Here is a 22,133-nt window from a genome sequence, read left to right on the forward strand (position 1 = left end):
GAGAGAGGGGAGAGGAGAGGGAGAGAGGGAGAGAGGGAGAGAGGAGAGAGAGAGGGAGAGAGGGAGGAGAGAGAGGAGATGGGAAGAGAGAGGAGGGAGAGAGGAGAGAGGAGAGAGAGGAGAGAGAGAGAGAGGGAGAGGGAGAGAGAGAGAGGGAGAGAGAGGAGAGAGAGAGAGAGAGAGAGAGAGAGAGAGAGGAGAGAGAGAGAGAGAGAGAGAGAGAGAGAGAGAGAGAGAGAGAGAGAGAGAGAGAGACTGACTCACTGATTCACTGACTCACTGACTCATCAACGCCTACCCCAAACCCCTAAACCGAATTTTTACCAAAAGTATATGAAATAGGGGTAGAATTTTCCGGGGAGTGCCACTATGTGTATAGTTTTTTTGTTACCGATTTTCTGAAAACCGGTTTTTCTAATTTTTCGGAAAATAATTGATCGAATTTCAAAGAGTTATAGATCAAACAGGGGTAGAATTTTTCGGGGAGTGCTATAAAGTGTATAATTTTTCGTTACCGATTTTTTTGGAAACCGGTACCGAAATTTTTTCAATTTTTTGGGAATTAATTGACCGAATTTTAAAGAATTGTATATGAAGTAAGGGTAGAATATATATATATATATATATATATATATATATTTATATATTTTACGGGGAGATTTTACGCCATGATGTGTACAGTTTTTGTTACCGATCTTTTTGGAAACCGGTTCTGAATGACCGAATCTCAAAGAATTGTACATAAACTAGTGGTTGAATTTCCCGGGGAGTGTTATAAAGTATATAATTTTTCGTTATAGATCTTTTTGGAAACCGGTATCAGAAGTTTGACAAATTTTTCGGGAAATAATTGATTGAATTTTAAAGAATTGTATACAAAACAGGGGTAGAATTTTCCGGGGAGTGCTATAAATTGTATAGTTTTTTGTTACCGGTCTTTTTGGGAACCGGTATCTTTTTGGAAATCGGTTACGAAATTTTTCCAGAGGGAGAAAGAGAGGGAGAGAAAGTGAGAGGGAGAGGGAATTTTTTTTAGAGGGAAAGAGAGGGAGAGAGGGAGAAGAAGAGAGAGTGAGAGGGGAGAGAGAGAGGAGAAAAGGGGGCGAGAGGGAGAGGGAGAGAGACTATTTGCGTGTTTTATTACATATGTCCTCCGGGGCGAAGCCCGGGTAACCAGCTAGTGTGGGTGCTATCTCCGTACTTACGATTTCAGCCCACGATTTGTATCGTGATCCAGTGACGTCCGAGGTGAACCTGTGAATTATTTTTAGATTCTTTTGGGGGCCCCGCGAGATGCGGGGCGACGTGCGGAGCACGTGTGCAAGGCGCCCGGAGGGTTATATTCCGGAGGCGCAATGCAAGGAGATTTTCTATTCTCCAAATAGCTCCTTTAGCAGGGAGCGTCTTTGACGGCTGATCCGAGTATATCTCTTCGGAATCAAGCCCTTGCCCGGAGTCCTGGGCATCCGCTTAGGCGTAGTTGGCGGCGGACTCGGCGGATCGATCACCACCAGCGAGGGCGGCAAAGAGTCCGTTTGTGTCTGTTGACACTTTGTCTTCGGCGAGGCTATCGTCTTTGGCGATGCTGTCTTCTTCGGCAAGGCCAACTCTGCCAAGCGATTCTTCCAAGTGCGAGGGCTCGGTAGGTCTGGTAAGTCGCAAGGAATCAATATCCACGCCCGGAAGGAGTCCACTTTCCCTTGCTGAAGTTGCGTCGGAGAAGCGGTCTTCGGAAAGGACTCGACGGTAGGCCAAACCCTTGGAGCGGGCGGTTGCCCGTGGCGAGGACGATCTCGCGACTTCCTCTTCCGCGGCAGCTTGTCGAGTGATGGTGCGCTGGAATTGAATGCCCGGAGCTCGCTCTGTTACCAGAGGCCCGGGGACAGAACCGAAGGCCCGGAGCTCGCTCTGTTACCAGAGGCCCGGAGACCCGCTTCGTTATGCAGAGTTATGCCTAAAAGGCTCCCTCTGTTCAGAGGCCCACCAGGAGCTCGCTCTGTAGTTCCGTAGGAACTGTTTTCCGACCTTTTATCTCGATTGTTAGCCCTTGTGCCAAAAAAGCTTCAAGTCGAGAAAAGGCTCTGAAATCCTTTCAGCGGGTGGTCTTCTTATTACTCCCCCGCGAAATCTGGCTCGCGCGAAACTGCATGAGCGTTGGCCGTCTAGCGGCGGCGCGGCGAACTCGCTAGCGCGTGCGGCGGTTCGACCGTGCGGCGCGCCCGAGCGGCGGCTCGCCAGGCGTGTAGCGTTGCGGCGCGGTGCCCCGTGGCGCTGTGAGGATTCAGCCGCCACATCACCCCCTTGGTTGATTTAAAGTCCATCTTGAAAACGGATTGGTGGACGTGACGCTCGTCCGCTTCTCGTACGTGTTGGCTGCGTCTTCTCGGGGCTTTGCTCGGGTTGAAACGCTTCTTCTTCTTCTTCTTGTTCCAGCACGTAAGCCGGTTTCAGCCTGTCTACCGATACTCGAACAGCTCGTCCGTTTATGCGGAGTTTATAAGTTTTCTCTCCTCTACTGAGGACTTGATAAGGTCCATCGTATGGTGTCTGGAGAGCTCTTGTCGGCGCGTCATGTCTCAGAAAGACTTGCTGTGATGTAGCCAAGTCCTTATATATAAATGTAGCTTTTTGACCATGTCTTCTAATCTTTGGTCGTAGGTTTCTCATTATTTTCCTTAATTGTGTAGCGAAACTTTCTGTCATATCATTCTCTGTGTTTTTTTCGTCCAGGAATTGTCCAGGTAATCGTATGGATTCCCCATAGACCATTTCCGCTGGTGTGGCTTGAAGGTCTTCTTTCCAGGCAGCTCTGATGCCCATTAAGACTACAGGGAGAATGTCTGCCCATTCCTCCGTTTGATGGCTTTTGATAGCAGTTTTTAATTGTCGGTGCAATCTCTCTACCATTCCATTAGCTGCTGGATGATATGCCGTAGTACGCAGGTGAGGTGAGATGATCCTGTTAGCTTTGCCAGCCTTTTAAAGAGATCGGATTCAAATTGACGTCCCTGGTCCGTCGTTATGCGTGTCGGAGTTCCATATCTGGCCACCCAGTTGACGAATAATTGTCTAGCCACCGTTTCAGCCGTTATGTCCGGAATAGGTATCGCCTCTGGCCATCTTGAAAAACGGTCTACTATCGTTAGGCAATATTTGTATCCCAGTGAAATTGGCATCGGGCCCACTATATCTACATGGATATGTTGGAATCTTCTTGTGGGCGCTAGGAAATTTCCTGTCGGTGTGACTGTATGTCTGAATATTTTGGCTTTCTGGCACTGCAAGCACGCTTGTGCCCATTTGCGACTATCTTGTTCAATGCATGGCCATACATATTTTTGCTTCACCAGTCTCGCCGTCGCTTTAATCCCGGGATGCGCCAGACCATGCAGGGCTTGAAATACCTGCCATCTAAATGGTTCAGTGACGAAGGGACGCATGACCGGTGTAGACGTATCACAATAAAGTGTCGTTGAAGAGCCTGGTATTTGAACTTGTTTCAATTTTAATGACGACTGTTTGCCACCGTCCAAGATTTCTTTCAGCTCTATGTCTTCCCTCTGCGACTTTGCTAGCTCTTCAAAATCTGGTGCCTTTTCGATGGCCTCGATACGAGATAGTGTATCTGCGACAACGTTATCCTTGCCGGCCACATGTCGTATATCTGTTGAAAATTGACCAACAAAATCTAGATGTCGAGCCTGTCTGGGGGAGCTTCGTAGCAAATCTTGTCGAAACGCGTATGTTAACGGTTTATGGTCCGTTAGAATTGTGAATTCACGCCCTTCCAATAAATGGCGGAAATGTTTTACCGCTGTATAGATTGCTAACAGTTCTCTGTCATACGGGCTGTATTGCTTCTGAGCTCGATTGAGCTTTTTACTCCTAAATGCGAGAGGCTGCCATCCTACTTCAGTTTCTTGTTGTACCACTGCTCCGAGTGCCGTATCTGAGGCATCTGTGGTCAGGGTCATTCTTGCTCCGGTTTTCGGATGTGCCAATAGCGTAGCTTTCGTCAAACTGTCTTTGCAGTTTTTAAACGCCAGCTCTAGTTGCGGGGTCCATGCTACTGGAGTTTTCCCTTTCGTCTTCGGACCACGTAGAACGTCATGCAACGCCGCTTGGTCCTTTGCTGCATTCGGTATAAATCGTCGATAAAAATTTAGTGTTCCTAAGAATTGTCTCAGTTGTTTAATATTCTCGGGTTTCTTGAAATCTTGTTTGGCCTGGACTTTCTCTGCCAACGGTTGTACGCCTTCTGCGGACACTAGATACCCCAGGAATTTCACTTGAGTAGCTCCCAATACGCATTTCGCTGGATTAAGTTTTATACCATATTCTTCGAGGCGTTTGAATAGTATTTCTAAGTGTTTGAGGTGCTCTTCTTCCGAGTCCGAAGCGATTATGATGTCGATATAGGCGTAACAAAAATCCAAACCGTGTAAGACTTCGTTTATAAACCTTTGAAAAGTTTGTGATGCGTTCCGCAAACCAAAGGGCATGTAGCAGAACTCGAATAACCCGAATGGCGTAATGATTGCCGTCTTCGGGATGTCCTCTGGATGTACTGGAATTTGATTGTAAGCCCTAACCAGATCCAGCGTAGAATATATTTTCTTTCCGTACATCGAATGCGTAAAATCTTTTATGTGCGGGACCGGGTATCAGTCCGGTTCCGTGCGAGCATTAACTCCTCTGTAGTCTCCGCAGGGTCTCCATGAATCTCCCTTTTTCGGAGCCATATGCAAGGGTGAGGCCCACGGACTCTTGGAAGGACGAATGATTCCTTCTGCCAGAAGGAGATCAAACTCTGCCTTCGCTGCTTTGAACTTGTCCGGTGCCAGTCTCCGAGGTCGGCAGGCCTCTGGAGGTCCCGGTGTAGTCTTTATATAATGTACTGTGGAATGTGAGCACTTCTGCTTGTGTGTTCCCGTTGTCTGCGTAATGCGAGGAAACCGTCTTAGCAGCTGGTGAAAGGGTGAGTCCCCTATCATTGATTTGACGGACGGTGCTCCATTCCTGTTTGCTAACCCGTTGGCTATTAACCCTGTTTTGGCATCCACCAATTGTCCCTTTCTGACATCTGGAAGGAGGTGGAAATGTGCCAGGAAATCCGATCCAATAATTGGCGATGTCACATCAGCTATGACGAAACGCCACAGGAATGCTCGACGTAAACCGAGATCTGGTTGTATGGCGAGGTCTCCATATGTTTTAATGACGGATCCATTTGCCGCAAAAAGTCCATTAGTGCCAATCAAACGACGATTCTGCACCATCGATCGAGGATAAACGCTGACGTCGGATCCCGTGTCGATCAGGTATCGCGTCTTAGTCTTGCGATCCGTCATGAACAGGCGGCAGGGTCGTTTCGGGCCGGGGTCGCTTGCCGCTAACAACGACCGCCCAGTTAGTTTTCCAACGACAATGGCTTCTTATATTCACACGGCTGTGTGCATTTCCGGGCTTTATCTTTGAACCTTCTATGGTAAATGCATATTTTATCGTCCGTGTCCTTATCTTTCCAGCGAGGACGGCTCTTAGAACGGTCGCGTTTCTTGCCGTTCTCCGTGGACCGAGCCAATCGACTGTTTAGGCTTGCTACTTGTTTGGCCAGTCCTTTAATTTAGTCTTCCAACGTAGAAGTACTCGTCGAGGGTTGTACGCTGGCAACTGTAGCTGCCCTGCAGGTGACTTCGAATACTCTGTCTGCCTGCTCGGCTACTGCTTCTAAGTTATCCGCGGTCCTCGTTGCAAGTATAGCTTGCAGTTGAGATGGTAGTCTACCCATCCACAACGTGCGCAAGAGTTGTTCCGGAATGGCAGAGCTAGCGAGGGCTTGCAAATGTCGTAGAAAATGCGATGGTCTTCGATCTCCCATCTCTTCATGTTCTAATAATTGACGAATTTGTTGCTCTTGAGATATCGATAAGCGCTGTATCAGTGCCTTTTTAATGCTCGCGTATTTATCAGCTGCCGGAGGTTTTGTAATTAGGTCCTTAATTTCTTTGGCATGTTTCGTATCGATGTGCGTCAATACGTAAGCGTACTTGGTGCTGTCCTGTGTAATGCCTCCAAGCATGAATTGACCTTCCAATTGTGCAAACCATAGCTCCGGTTCATCTGCCCAGAAGGGGGGTACTTTTACACCTATGCGGTTGATCATCGCATGCTCATCGATAAGATTCGCCATTTGATTGGTTCCCTCGGGCGGATTAGCCATACTGGATCACGTCGGGGTCACCACTTTGTGGGTGCTATCTCCGTACTTACGATCTCAGCCCACGATTTGTATCGTGATCCAGTGACGTCCGAGGTGAACCTGTGAATTATTTTTAGATTCTTTTGGGGGCCCCGCGAGATGCGGGGCGACGTGCGGAGCACGTGTGCAAGGCGCCCGGAGGGTTATATTCTGGAGGCGCAATGCAAGGAGATTTTCTATTCTCCAAATAGCTCCTTTAGCAGGGAGCGTCTTTGACGGCTGATCCGAGTATATCTCTTCGGAATCAAGCCCTTGCCCGGAGTCCTGGGCATCCGCTTAGGCGTAGTTGGCGGCGGACTCGGCGGATCGATCACCACCAGCGAGGGCGGCAAAGAGTCCGTTTGTGTCTGTTGACACTTTGTCTTCGGCGAGGCTATCTTCTTTGGCGATGCTGTCTTCTTCGGCAAGGCCAACTCTGCCAAGCGATTCTTCCAAGTGCGAGGGCTCGGTAGGTCCGGTAAGTCGCAAGGAATCAATATCCACGCCCGGAAGGAGTCCACTTTCCCTTGCTGAAGTTGCGTCGGAGAAGCGGTCTTCGGAAAGGACTCGACGGTAGGCCAAACCCTTGGAGCGGGCGGTTGCCCGTGGCGAGGACGATCTCGCGACTTCCTCTTCCGCGGCAGCTTGTCGAGTGATGGTGCGCTGGAATTGAATGCCCGGGGTTACCAGAGGCCCGGGGACAGAACCGAAGGCCCGGAGCTCGCTCTGTTACCAGAGGCCCGGAGACCCGCTTCGTTATGCAGAGTTATGCCTAAAAGGCTCCCTCTGTTCAGAGGCCCACCAGGAGCTCGCTCTGTAGTTCCGTAGGAACTGTTTTCCGACCTTTTATCTCGATTGTTAGCCCTTGTGCCAAAAAAGCTTCAAGTCGAGAAAAGGCTCTGAAGTCCTCTCAGCGGGTGGTCTTCTTATTACTCCCCCGCGAAATCTGGCTTGCGCGAAACTGCATGAGCGTTGGCCGTCTAGCGGCGGCGCGGCGAACTCGCTAGCGCGTGCGGCGGTTCGACCGTGCGGCGCGACCGAGCGGCGGCTCGCCAGGCGTGTAGCGTTGCGGCGCGGTGCCCCGTGGCGCTGTGAGGATTCAGCCGCCACAGCTAGTATAATATAAATCTTTACTTTTTTAAATTGGTAATTATGCATAAAAGGGACACCCTCATTCAGGAGGGTGACGTTGACAATATATACTTTTCACGCGAACCGAGGTTCACTCCCACCTCCCCCTGCTTTCGGGGGAGGTGCGGTAGTTCCTCCCTCGCTTACGTGTGTACTATTTATACACACACAATATTGAAGTATTATTTAAAATCCCGGTAATATTTACCACATGCCTCGGTAGTCGAATTGGTACGACGTCCTTCACGGAAAAAGGGAGGTTCCAGGTTCGAATCTTGGCTGAGGTAATATTTTTCGCAATAAATTTTTTAGTTTTTAAGAAATAATTAAATTGCGTCGATTTAATTCCGGGGAGAAAAGGATATTAATGTTCCACCAATAGCTGTGTTTCTAGTCCGACAAATAATTGGCGCGCAGTTTATCAAGTTGAAATAGATGTATATTATCACAAAATTATATTACCTAACTTAACTCAAGTGACATGTATTTAAAAAAAAAAGATGTGAAATCTTTATTTTCTTCTTTACAAAATTATATTACCTAACTTAACTCAAGTGACATGTATTTCAAAAAAAGATGTGAAATCTTTAAATTAAGGCTGCGGTCCACTTGACGTTACAAATGCTTCGAAGCATTTCTCTTCTTTTTTCTTTCAATGAAGAAAGAAGGAGAAGAAGAACGCTCCAAAGCATTTGTAGCGTCAAGTGGACCGCAGCCTAAATTGCGCCAATTGTAAAAAGAATATGTATATTGCTTTGAAAGATAATTGTTATGCAACTACTTTAAAGAAATAAAACCCAAGTGGTATCTTCGTATTCCTATTCAAAGGTCTTCCTATTCTAAACCCAAGTGATAATAGTTTCTTAATTCTCTTTAACAAATTTTTAATATTACAAAGAATCATTTTAATCACAAAGAATTAAAGAAGTAACAGTACAAAATAAAAATATTTAATTGAAACAAAATAATTAAATTTTTCTTGTAAAAAAACTTGGAGCTGCTAGACTTTGAAATTTAAACATTAAAATCTAAACATTAGTACTAAGATTTTTTATTGAATAAAAAAATAAACATAATTTAGGGAAGAATGCGACAGGAGTAAAAAAGCAGCGCCAAGTTTTTTTACAAGACAAATTTATTTATTTTGTTTTAATTAAATATTTTTATTTCGTACTGTTACTTTTTTAATTCTTTGTGATTAAAATGATTCTTTGTAATATTAAAAATTTGTTAAAGAGAATTAAGAAGTTATTACCACTTGGGTTAGAATAGGAAGATCCTTGAATAGAAATACGAAAATACCACTTGAGTTTTATATCTTTAAAGTAGTTGCATAACAATTATCTTTCAAAGCAATATACCCACTCGGCATGTAATATTTCAGAAACATTTCTGCAAAATTCCATTTGAAATATTACACCTTTCATCAATATTTCAGAAATATTTCACGACCGTTTCTGCAACATTTCTGCAATGTTTCAATTGGCACAATTATTTCAAATGCAACTTTGCTGAAAGATTTCGGTAATATTACTGAAATATTTCTGAAATATATCTACGAAATATTGCAGAAACACTTCAGAGATATTTCAAATACATTTTACACTGAGAAAAATGTTTTGTATTAGCAAACAAAATTTTGTTACTGACGTAAAAACTATTTGTTGATATGTGAAAAATGAAATATTTTGTTACCGGAACAAAAAAAATATATTAAGCCATGTGCGTATAGCCGCCGCGCATTTGTCCAAAGAAATCCGCTCTCTCAGCCGGTCACCCATCCAAGTAGTATACCGGCGCCTTGTTGCTTGACATCGATGATCGAACAGGGTAGTAGTGATCCTCTGACTCTAACGCTTCTTTCTTTCTTATACTTGCTTATTTTGGTGACCATAAAGCTATCGCATAACAATATTAACAATACAGATATACAAATAAATTTTTTTTGCCAGTCAACGTCGAATATTAGTTTATATTGAATATTATTAAGTATTTTATATTTTATATTAAAAATGCCATATGACAAAATTTGGAATATCAGAAAATTCTTAATATTATAAAAGAGAAAAAATGCAATAAAATGTAATAATTATATAATAATAAATTTAATTTTTTATAAGTTCTAAAGTCTGTCAGCAACTTTTCGGAAATATTACAATTGCAATGTTGTATGTGAAACATTCAAAAATATAACGCGTGCAATTTAAATATATATAATAGTTTTATCATGTATCAGAAATGTTTCCAAACCATTACATCTGCAATATTTCTTCTGCAATATTGTAGAAATTTACTGCCTGCAATTCAATTTTTCATTACCTACGCAATCCTTCAGAAATTTTTCAGAAATATTTTAAATGCAATGTTGCGTTTGATATGTTACAAAAATATTATTTGTGCAATGCAAACGTAATATTACTTTTATAATGTTTCAGAAATATTTCTGAAATATTGCATCTGCTACATTTTTTTGCAATTTTACAGACATTTAAGTGACATGCCCATACAGCACAGATTGTTGCAGAAAGCTTCCAGAAAGGTTTCAAACCTTGTAGAAAGCTTCCAGAAAGGTTTCAAACCTTTCTGGAAGCTTTCTGCAACAATCAGTGCTGTATGGGTTACAAATATTGTAAACAACTTTCTGAAAGATTTCAGAAGTATTGTTAATGCAATATTATAAAAAACATGATGCAGGTACATTTCTAAAATATTTCAAATGCATAGTTACAAATGAAATGTTAACGAAATATTTCTGTACTATTTCCGAATATTTCAATATTTCAGCAACATAACATGCCGAGTGGGTACATATTCTCTTCACAATTGGCGCAATTTAATTTAAAGATTTCACATCTTTTTTTGAAATACATGTCACTTGAGTTAAGTTAGGTAATATAATTTTGTAAAAAAGATCCCAGCAAACGAAAAAAGATTGAAAAGAATTAAAACGGGATTGCCAGGAATTTAATTAAGGACTTTCCGAATTCCATTCCGTCCAAAAAAGGGATTGAAATAGTTTCAATATCATGGAATTTTTTATTTTGGAATGAATTTGTCTTTTTTGAATCCCATCCAATGCCAACACAAAAATATTATATTACTGAATGCCAGGTTAGGGATTGGAAAGTTTCGTGATGAATTCCATTTCCATTGATTCCGTTAACGAAATGAATACCATTAAATGCCAAACTAGGAATTAAAAATTTCCGTATTGAATTCGATTGAATTCCGTCTATTCTGACAATAAAATGAATACCATTGAATGCCAGGATAGAGATTGAAAAGTGTCCGTGTTGAATTCTGTGGCGGTACGCGCCACCAATAGTACACGCCCGCGCGGTATCTGCATTACCGGCAGTTCGCGTCGACGCCGCTAGGCGTCGCATCGCCGGGGCATCTTCTCGAGTTCAAAGTTTCGTCTCGATCGCTATGTAAAGGGACCCCCTACAGGGCCTGACAGATCTTACAAATATCATTTTCGGGCTAATTGTCCGTCGGCAGTAGTGCGTGTAATGCCCTTAGGCATACACAAAAGCTCACCGACGAACAACGGCGCTTGGTCGCCCAACGGAGGCGCGAGACGTTTCCTAAACCATCTAATGCCATGTAATTCCATAACCTTTACGGATTCCATAGGATTGGATGGAATTGAAAATTTCTTTTTTGGATTCCATGGGATTGGACCATCTCATTTCGAATCCCATCTAATTTCATCTAATTCCGCTAAAAAAGGGATTCAAAGGTATTAAAAAATTTTAATATCTTTTAATCCTTTTGCGTTTGCTGGGATATAAAGCTACCACACTTAGGTTAGATAGATACATGTCACTTGAGTTAAGTTATAGGTAATATAATTTTGTGAAGAAGAAATTAAAGATTTCACATCTTTTTTTTTAAATATATGTCACTTGAGTTAAGTTAGATAATATAATTTTGTGAAAAAAATATAAAGCTACCACTTAGGTTAGATTTTTGAATTTACAAAATATATTGCGTGTACTTGGCACCTTTTTTTACCTTTTTTGAAAAGGTAATTTTGTACTAATATCACCTATTTTGTAGCGTTAAGCAAGGATCTGCATAACATTTTTATTTTTTAATTATTCACAAAATTAGCAATAACAACAAATACATAAAAATTAATAATATTTAAGTAAAAGTAAATTATACATTTCTCACAAAAATTGAAGGAATATATTTATCTTTAAAAATAGGCAAAATTTAAGCAGCTGTAACTTTGTTAAAAATGAATAAAATTTAAATTTCAAGCTTAAAACCTCTACTTTCGAAAGGTTACTATTATTTTTTAGTTTCTGTAAGTTTTGGTAACTTTTGCATATAGAAAACTACGAGCTGGACAAAATAGAAAATTTTTCTCTTATTTTGTAGGCCTGTCACGTACAAAAAAAATCTGTGAAAATTTTCAACTTCCTAATGTGAAAGCTTGAAGTTTTCCTTCCAAAATCTTCTTTTAAAAATGTTTCTACGTGTCTGCATTGTTGTTCTGTATAATTGTTTTCTGGGTCAAAATGAAAAAGATAAAAATCACTAATTTTTACATTATTTTCATCAATTTGTATCATATTTACGTCATATAAAAAAATTTGGCAATTATACCGTTTAATAGAGCAAAGTTTCAGCTTTAAGAATCTGTTTTTTGAATTGCAATACGATGATTTCTAAGGGAATTATGAGCAATCAAAGTCAAAAAGCACATTTCTTGATCAATCCGCGATAAATTAGTAACAAAAAATTGTAGAAACATTAAAAAAAAAAGATTTTGCAAGGAAAACTTCAAGCTTTTACGATAGAAAGTCGAAAATTTTCGCAAATTTGTTTTGTGAATGTGACAGGCCCCCAAAGTGAAAGAAAAATTTTCTATTTTGTCCAGCTCGTAGTTTTCTATATGTAAAAATTACCAAACTCACAGAAACTAAAAACTAATAGTAACTTTTTGAAAGTAGAAATTTCAAGCTTTAAAATCTTTTTTTTTTTTTAATTTAAATTGTTCATTTTTAACAAAATTACAGCTGCTTGAATTTTGCTTATTTTTAAAGATAAATTTAGTGTTTCTTTAATTTTTGTGAGAAATGTAAATTACTTAAAGAACTGATAATGAATCATAATATTTTTTTTTACTTACTGTTAACAACTTGTAATATACTCAAAGGTGAAAGAGAGAAAGTAACGAGCTTTCGTTAGAGGACAAAGGATTTTGATAAATCAAAGAGAATATTCTTTTAATAGACTTGGTTGATTACATATAAATATTTCGACATTAGTATTTCAATTTGGAATATTCTGATATTATTTTACTGCAAAATTTTAAATAATTGTTGCATTGTATTGGTTACTTTGTATGACTGTAATTATTTCTCTTTTTATTGTTATGAAATACTCAATTATCAAAACTTTAAGTTGCACACAGGACACCTTATTATATATATATATATATATATATATATATATATAATACTAGATTTTTCGCCCGCGCTTCGCGCGGGCTCAAAATCTATTCCCCTCTCCCCAAACTCACTCATTAATTAGGAGCACCCACATATTTTTTCTCCTCAAACTTTAACCTACATCTTCAAATTCTTTTTTAATTCCCAAAAATTTAAAAAAATTTTGTAACGGATTTCCCAAAAGATCGGTAACGAAAAATTATACACTTTATAGCACTCCCCGGAAAATTCTACCCCTATTTCATATACTTTTGGTAAAAATTCGGTTTAGGGGTTTGGGGTGGGCGTTGATGAGTCAGTGAGTCAGTGAATCAGTGAGTCAGTCAGGACATCTTCCTTTATATACATATATAGATTTATTTTGAGCTTTAATACTGCATATCTCGAAAACTAAAGCAGTTAGCCCTATAAGACCTATATAATTTTTTGTTCAGCGTAAAAAATACTACCAGAAACCACAGACAAATCAAGGGGCTTTAATTATCGTGTTCTCCCCAAAAAATTAAACTCATTGCCGCCATCCCCGAAAAATTAGAAAAATTTAGGCACCGTTTTAAAGAAAATTGGTCCATTAACTGAATGAATAGTTCATAGTCAGAAAAATTTTAGCACCTGCAGTTTCCAAAAAATCAGTACATTAATGAAAAATATGAAAAATTATACACATCATCGCCATCTCCAAAAAATTAGAAAAATTTGGGCACCGTTTTGAAGAAAATCGGTCTATTAATTAAATGAATAGTTCACAGTCAGAAAAATTTTAGCACCTGCAGTTTCCAAAAAATCGGTACATTAATAAAAAATTAAACCCATATAAAAAATTCTACACATCATCGCCGTCCCCAAAAAATTAGAAAAATTTTGGCACCGGTTTCAAAAAAATCGGTAACGAAAAATTATCCATAAAAATTATTCATAAAAAATTTCAGATATCTCAAAATTTGCGGAAATTAGAGCAATCACATACATTTTTTTTGAACAGAAATCGGAAACTTCTTTATTATTAGCAATGTTTTCTAATTTTATTACATTCTTTAGTTCTTTCATATATAATTTTTTAATATTTGGTTAATTAATTCCCGAAAAATTGGAAAAATTATGCAGCCGGTTAAAAAAAATCGGTAACAAAAAATTATCCATAAAAATTATTCATAAAAAATTTCAGATAACTCAAAATTTGCGGAAATTAGAGCAATCACATACATTTTTTTGAACAGAAATTGGAAACCTCTTTATTATTAGCAATTTTTTCTAATTCTATTACATTTTTTAGTTCTTTCATATATAATTTTTTAATATTTGGTCAATTAATTCCCGAAAAATTGGAAAAATTATGCAACCGGTTAAAAAAAATCGGTAACAAAAAATTAACCTCACCACCGCCATTCCCGGAAATTTCTACCCCTATTTCATATGCAATTCTTTAAAATTCAGTCCATTAACAAATGAGTATAATCCCCGTAATTAATGAAAAATTAAACCTATCGCTACCATCCCCGAAGAATTCGAAAAATTTTGCCACCAATTTCAAAAAAATCGGTCCATTATTGAAAAATTTAGAAAATTTTGGCACTAGTTTCAAGAAAATCGGTACATTAATGAAAAATGAAACTCATATGAAAAATTATACGCATCATCGCCATCTCCGGATAATTAGAAAAATTTTGGTCCCGGTTTGAAGAAAATCGGTCCATTAATGAAAAATTAAACCCATTGCTACCATCTCCAAAAATTTCTAAAAATTTTGACATCCGTTTCCAAAAAATCGGTACATTAATGAAAAATTAAACTCATTGGCACCATCCCCGAAAATTTCTAAAAATTTTGGCACCAGTTTCAAGAAAATCGGTACATTAATAAAAAATATCGGAAACAAAAAACTATACACATCATGGCAATCCCACTTATTATTTCCCGAAAAATTACGTATTATTTCCCAAAAAATTAGACAAATTTTGTTACCGGTTTCTAAAAAATCAGAAACAAAAAATTATACACATAATCGCAATTCCCGGAAAATTCAACCCCTGTTTTATATACAATTCTTTGAAATTCCGTCAATTATTTCCCGAAAAATTGAAGAAATTAAAAAAACCAGTTTCCAGAAAATCAGTAACGAAAAACTATACCCCCTATAGCACTCCCCGGGAAATTCTACCCCTATTTCATGTACCTTTGGTAAAAATTCGGTCCATTAACGAATGAGTAGTTCGCGGACAGACGGACGGACGGACAGACAAACAGTCGGGTTTTATGATATATATATATATATATGTAGGTCCGGAAGTATGTTCCGGGACTTTTATTTTTTTACATCGGTATATTCCAGGACATTTGGCAGTTTCCAGGACTGTCCTGGAAAAAATTCATGTCCTACGGCACGTTTCGGGACAATTTTTTGAATCTGATTACATATATATGCGTTATATTCCAGGACTGTACATTTCAAAAAACGTAAACAGTCCCGGAACATACCTCTAGACCTACATATATATATATATATATATATATATATATATATATATATATAATTATTGCCATAACTATGTACAAATAATATCCATTTGTTTACATACATACATATAGCTATGTATACATTATATAATATTTATTTATTTATGTTCTCGTGTATATAAATACATCTTAATTATTTTAATATGAACACTGTAGTTTATAGTACGAGGTACCATTTTCTCTTTATTAAAAAGATTTCATTAATATTTCATTCCTTTCAACTATCAAACTCGATTTTCAATCGAGTTTAAGCTCGAATCATTGGGCAAGCCGTAATCAGAAATTTTCTTTCTTTGACCCTCTTAAGAGGATGCTGGAGCCGTCTGTTTTACCAGCATTTTTTGTCGGCACGTAGCGTCGTATTAATTTGACAGAATTAAAAATCCTTCTCCAGAATTGCAGTACATACATTAATGATTCGGGGGAACTCCGATTTTATATAGAAAACGAGAAAAAATTACGGAAGCACAGATTTCCTTATCCTACTCTTATCCCAATATGGCGTCTCGAGTTGCGGCGAGCTGTCAGCTCGTCACAAGATGTATTTCATATAAGAGATATACCATTGGTACGAACGCGAAAACAAGTTCCCCCGAATTGCACAACAAGAAAAACATCGATAAACCCTCCAAATCAAGATTTGGAAGCGTAATATAAAAGTATAATGTCGATGTGCATCGTGCGTATGTGTGCGTGCAATGTAGCGTGCTATCCTTGTCTATATCTTTGTCTATACAAGGACAAATATAGTTTGCCGGTCTTCTTTACCGACGCCGATCGAGTTCGGCTACGGCTCCAGCATCCCCTTAAGGGGATGCTAAAGCCGTTCAAATTACCGACAATTACAGTCAAAGGTCTCATTTTGAAACGGCTTTACAGATCGCAAAATTTTTTTACAGGAGTAAAGTAGAGGTACTAATGAAGGGTGGGATTGTCAAATAATTAGTAATAATTAAAAAAATTTTTTAAATTTTGTCACCTCATAACCTTATTTTCTAATATAAACAGTTGTATAAGTAATATGTACGAAATGAAACTTTCCCACTCTTCAGAAGACGTGCACAAACAATAACGTACCTTTGAAATTGAGATTGAAAGCCTGCAATAAAAATGAGAGCTTTGAAACGATCGTGTATATTTTTCACAAAAATATTCACGCAGAGCAGCAATCATGTCACAGCAGTAGTTCACGGATCTTGCGAGAGATGGCGCGATGGCGCACGCAGCTGTGGGCAGTTTTGGGGTTGGGTACATTGTTTGGTTTGTACACAGCAATCGAACCAGGACAGATATATGATACAGATATCTCGTTAGGCATTTTTACATTTTTCTCAGTTATTACTAATTATTTTACAATTCCACCCTTCATTAGTACCTAAACTTTACTCCTGTAAAAGGATTTTGCGATCTAAGAAGCCGTTTCAAAGAACGAGCTTTGACAGATATGTCGTACAGATGCCTCGTTAGACAAGGACAGATATCTCTCGTATTATTATTCCTTTCTCTATGTATGTAATTTGCATGCACCCATTTATTCTTCTCTCTCTCTCTCTCTCTCTCTCTCTCTCTCTCTCTCTCTCTCTTTCTCCTCCTTTCCCTCTCTCATCGCTGTCCCTCTCTCTCTCTCTTAGTACACTGGGTAGCGTACACTTAGTATGGTAAAATCAGGATTTTTTGGAATTCTAGGGTATATTTGAAGAAAGAAAAATGGTAATGTTATTTAGGACAAAAAACTCTCTATTTATTATTTCGTTGATAAAATGTTGGGAAATATAAACGAAAATACATATATAAATGAAATATATTATTTTTTTTTAGTGTTACTGTCGAAAGTAAATAATATTACATAAAACCGTAATGCAATTGAACATACATATTCATACACACGCACACGCATACGCAATCGCACATACATACGCATACGCACATATTATATTATTTTTATTATTTTTTCTGTGGGCTTCAGGCCTCGTCCACGATGACGATATCACGGACATGGGACGTCTCCAGGATCATGCTCCGATTACTTTGTACTAACAATAAGAATAATTCTGCATAAATTTTTATTATGTGCCTTTATATCATATGTATTTTAAAGTGCATTTGCAGAATTTATGCGATGGAAGATGTATACACACACACACACACACACGCACACGCACACGCACACGCACACGCACACGCACACGCACACGCACACGCACACTCACACACACACACACGCACACACATTACAAAAGAGTCACGATGCGGTCTTGCTTCGCGTGCACTTGGCGCGAGACACCACCGTGTCCCTTGATATGGATCTTTGATCGCGTATAAAGCTAGGTCTAATTAACTAAATTTTAAAGAATTATATATGAAATAGGGGTAGAAAAGAAGATAAAAATGTTTTTTTTTTTTAGTTTTCTATGTCAACCCGGGAAAAAAGAATTAGAAAATTTTCGTCTACTAAAACATATTAAAAAATTATCCAAATCGGCGATTTACACTTGGGTAGTGTTACTTGTTAGCTCTAATATATCGCTTGTCTAATGATTCTTTGCTCTGAATATAATCTTCGTTAGAGAAGAATTGAATAAGAATTTTATAATGTTTCAGAAATATTTCTTAAATATTACATCTGCTACATTTTTTTGCAATATTACAGAAACTTGCAAATATTGTAAACAACTTTCTGAAAGATTTCAGAAATATTGTTAATGCAATATTATAAAAAACATGATGCAGGTACATTTCTGAAATATTTCAGATGCATAGTTACAAATGAAATGTTAACGAAATATTTCTGCACTATTTCCGAATATTTCAATATTTCAGCAACATAACATGCCGAGTGGGTTCTTTCTATATAGACGGCATAGTTGCCAAAATGTATTTCATGAAAAGAAAATTAATCTGCAAAAATCAAATAATATTATGAGCACAAAAAAATATACACGAAGAATTTATTTTGAGAATCAGAAAGATTAAAAAAACGCGACAAAGTTTTTTTCCCTCCGGATGAAATTCCAACGTGCGCTTCTAAGGTCAACGCGCATCCTTTGCTAAACGAATGAATTGATACACGTTTTGCTGCCAGATTTTTATTGACGTGATACAGACGGGTGTACATCTGAGCCTCAATAAAGCGCAAGTTTAATCGTAAATCAGTTATGCGAAAGATCTTAGATCTTATATTTGTCAATAAAGTTATAAAATCCGCAAACAATGCGAAAATTTGCGCATAGTCCCTCGTGATCGAATATAAATGCATCGCGTCGCTTCGCTAATGATCGGATAAACACTTTCTCGAAAACGCAACAAAATATTTGCTCCACGAAATAAGCTCGCACAAATCGCATCTGACAAAACTGAAATTTAACAATTATATGTAAAATTAAAAGCTATAAATTAGTTTTTTGTTTTTAACAAGAGAAGTTGAGACACGTAGCGATAAAATTGAATGAATTTCCAACACGATAAAGATAAGTTTAATAATTTTCTTCTACGGTTTTCGTTTCCTTTTTAAGAAATAAAGATGTTAAAAAAAATCAATATAAAGTAATATGTAACAAAAGTTTCTCTTGGTGTAAATTTTCAAAAGGAGGAAAGCAAGTTTGAAAGAATAATATGATGAATCAACATTCTCTAAATACATATTAGAAACCATTCAATTTTTTCCCGACGCGTTGTGGAAAATATGACGGCTCTGTATAATCGTTAATTACTGTGAGACATATGCTAACAAACCGTCGTAAGCAAATTTCTCGAAACGTTCGCTACAAGAGAAAACGAAAACAATTTTGGGACAAGAACGGAAGCGTTCGTTTGATCGTCATCGTCGTCATCGTCTTCGTTTCTAAGCCGAAATGATGTACGTACTCCACTAACAATAAGTAAGATAAATCATAATTATTCTTGATATCAACATTCGCGGCATGCGACATCCTAAAGTCCCGATGGATAAAAACTAAATACTTGTAGCATCGGAGTTTAATTTAGTCGGGCAACGTGAACACAGTTTCACGTTTGCCCGTCTCTGTGAAAAAAACCGCGACGATCACTTTTTTTCTTTCTTTTCGAGTACTATGTATACTTGTAAACTATAAATGAATAAAAACTATTAGGTACTCGCCGCGATGGAAAGAAAGTAACACAATACAATTTCTTTATGATTCTCGAAATCAAATCTGTTTGGATTTCTAAGCACAAGGAAAGACATCTCTTTTGCTTATGTATTATTCGACAAAGCAATGATACCCTTCATGGAGTGCAGTAACGGCTGTCGCATACTAACAATGGAAACGAAAACGAGGGCGAAAACGAATAAAAGATTGAAGCGCACTCGGAAGGGAAATGAAAGCACCGCGAGCTTCCTCTTCTCGACGGTCCTTCGACTTTATTCGCGAGGCAACGATACTTTACGCAAATATCCACTTTCTGTATACAATCATAATTAGTAGCTAATCATCCGTCGACGAAACATATATCGCTCGCGTTAAAACAGCCGCTTCGGCGTAAACTGCACGTTATGCAGTTATAGATAATTAACAAACTGAATAAAAATCTTAATTATTAGGGTAGACCGGGGCACGTTGTCACACATTTTTTTAAATATTTTTTGTATTTTTTACATTCAATATTTAAGAGCACTTTGATATGCCAAAATTTCGAGTGAACCCTCAGCTTCAATTGGACAGTATCGAATTTTGTGTGATTATTACTCTACAGTTGTTACATAACAATAAATAACGACAGGTTGCTTGTGACAACGTGCCCCGTGACCGGGGCACGTTGTCGCATCAAATGTAATTGCATGCAAAATGTAATCCAAACTGTATACAACGTAAATATCAATATATTATAGTGCGCTGCAATGTAAAAAAGTAAAATCTTTCACAGAAACATTTATTTTATTTCAAAAAAGTACAAAAAGCACGAAGTTTTCGTCCTAATCTAAATAGGCAAGAATTCCACTCGAATGCGCAACTTATTGATAAACATTTTTTCTTTTATAATCATGTCGGTGATTAAACATAAAATATTTTTATTCGTTATCGTCATCCGAAGATTCGCAATAGATTCCCATCAAATTCGTGACAACGTGCCCCGAGGGCATTTTTTTACTTCAAACAGCCTCATTTCCGACACGTTTGAGATATTCGTAAGGTTAGGTACTGCACGCGGTAGGTAAAAGTACATACTTTAAGATAATATAAAGGTCTATTCTAAAAAAACATAAGCTTCATGTCCAGTACGTTGAATATTAGACAATAAAATTTTACTTACGGTCGCAAAAAACTTTCAAGTTGATTTTACGTCAACACGGCTGGCGCAATCTCAAGACTGTAAACACACCAAAGATGGGCATACACTAACACGTTTTGGGAATGACGGGTGCTGCCCTCCGGTTATTAGTTTTTTAAATAAAGCCAAAGTGACAACGTGCCCCGCGTGACAACGTGCCCCGGTCTACCCTAATATCATTATGTTATAATAATTAAGATTTTTATTCAGTTTGTTATCTATACTGTTCATCAGCTGCGTTACCTTCTACTCTGATGCTAAGACTGAGTGTATATTTTTCTATATAAAGATAGAATAAAATTAGTTATATAAATCAATACTATAAATTTAATATTTATTGCATTTGTTATAGAAGTTATTATTTTACCCCATCAAGAATGGATAGATCCTTTGAAAGAGTTTTACATCATTCATTTACATTACAAGAAAAAAATTATTTGAGGTGCAAGAGATGCAGTAAATTGCCAAGTCTAATAAGTACCCGCGTCAATATACTATGTATACTAATTCACATTTTCAATTATGCTACTGTTATTATTTGTCATCAGACAAGTATAAACATACACATAATAATTAGATACATATTATATATATATATACGCACATGTGTGCATAAGAATATATGTAATTTATAAAAAAGCGGGTGCTTATCGGCCCTGATACGTTACTGCCTTCTGCTACGGACGGCCAGAAAGCATTTTCAGGTTCAGGCCGTATTGCTAAAGAATCCATAGACGCGGCAACGCCGCGCGGCGTTGTATGTCTCTCTACCGTGCGTCCGTGTGAGCAATTCAGTGGTGTGTGGTGTGTGTACGTGTACGGACATACACCACTTCATAGAACCTGAAATTGGTTGGTAACACTGAAATTGGAGTTTTGCGTTGTCACCACGCGAGGTCTCCAATATCAGTTCGGCCTTTGCTTTAGTTGACAGAGTTGACATTACCGACGTCGAGGAAGTTCGGCCTTAGCTTTAGCATCCTCTTAAAAGAAAAAGTATAAAGCTTAATATTCCTTGCTTTATTTATAACTTCGTAAAATATTTAAAGACTTATCGACATTTTTATAGCATATTTCAGTTTGGTTCTTTTTATGACGCATTAAACAATGTATTCAATATATAGCATATACTGTAAATACTAATTTATTTTCCTAGTTTCTAAGATTACGAATCGTTTTTGTTATTTATAGACCAAGAGTGCCGTCACTATCCTGTAATCCATTTGTCGCTCCAATATACAGCCACGTAATCATCCTCTACAAAGTAAAAATGTATTGTATAATCAGTATCACTTACTGTTCAATACATCTAGAACTGGCAGCAATTAATTGTTATACCAACCAATACATCATGCATGCTGTCTTCCAAATTATTAACACTCTCAACCAGGGACAGAGGCTGTTGAATCGGGACATTATACACAATTTCTTCAACCACCTCGACTATTGTCGCGATATATATTCACGCCAAACCGCATATATAACATCGTGTT

The 22,133-nt window shown here is 38.1% G+C and overlaps 2 protein-coding genes across 3 annotated transcripts in view; one reads left to right on the forward strand and one right to left on the reverse strand.

The window, feature by feature from the left end:
• Positions 1 to 22,133, forward strand: part of LOC139819413 (FAD synthase) — a 233,604-nt gene that overhangs the window by 6,336 nt on the left and 205,135 nt on the right. Inside the window, exon 4 of one of the 2 annotated variants that reach the window (XR_011733717.1) lies at positions 21,832 to 21,852. The exons of the other annotated variant lie outside the window; for it this stretch is intronic. The gene's annotated coding sequence lies outside the window, so the exon portion shown is untranslated. Of the gene's footprint in view, positions 1 to 21,831; positions 21,853 to 22,133 lie in introns of those variants that run through there. 2 annotated transcript variants of the gene reach the window in all.
• LOC139819170 (uncharacterized) lies at positions 4,610 to 6,387 on the reverse strand. Its single transcript, XM_071788368.1, has 2 exons — positions 5,650 to 6,387; positions 4,610 to 5,601 (listed from the first exon to the last, which is right to left on the reverse strand). Exons 1-2 carry the CDS (start codon positions 6,221 to 6,223, stop codon positions 5,411 to 5,413), a joined length of 765 nt encoding a protein of 254 aa, XP_071644469.1. The 5' UTR covers positions 6,224 to 6,387; the 3' UTR covers positions 4,610 to 5,410.

The sequence above is a fragment of the Temnothorax longispinosus genome, chromosome 9 (genome assembly GCF_030848805.1).
Source record: "Temnothorax longispinosus isolate EJ_2023e chromosome 9, Tlon_JGU_v1, whole genome shotgun sequence".
Lineage (NCBI taxonomy): Eukaryota > Metazoa > Arthropoda > Insecta > Hymenoptera > Formicidae > Temnothorax > Temnothorax longispinosus.

Coding starts and splice junctions, on each gene's coding strand:
- LOC139819170 (XM_071788368.1), bottom strand. CDS start 6,223: ATGGCTAATCCGCCCGAGGGAACCAATCAAATGGCGAATCTTATCGAT. Junction 5,602..5,649: donor CAGCGTACAACCCTCGACGA/GTACTTCTACGT, acceptor CCAAACAAGTAG/CAAGCCTAAACAGTCGATTG.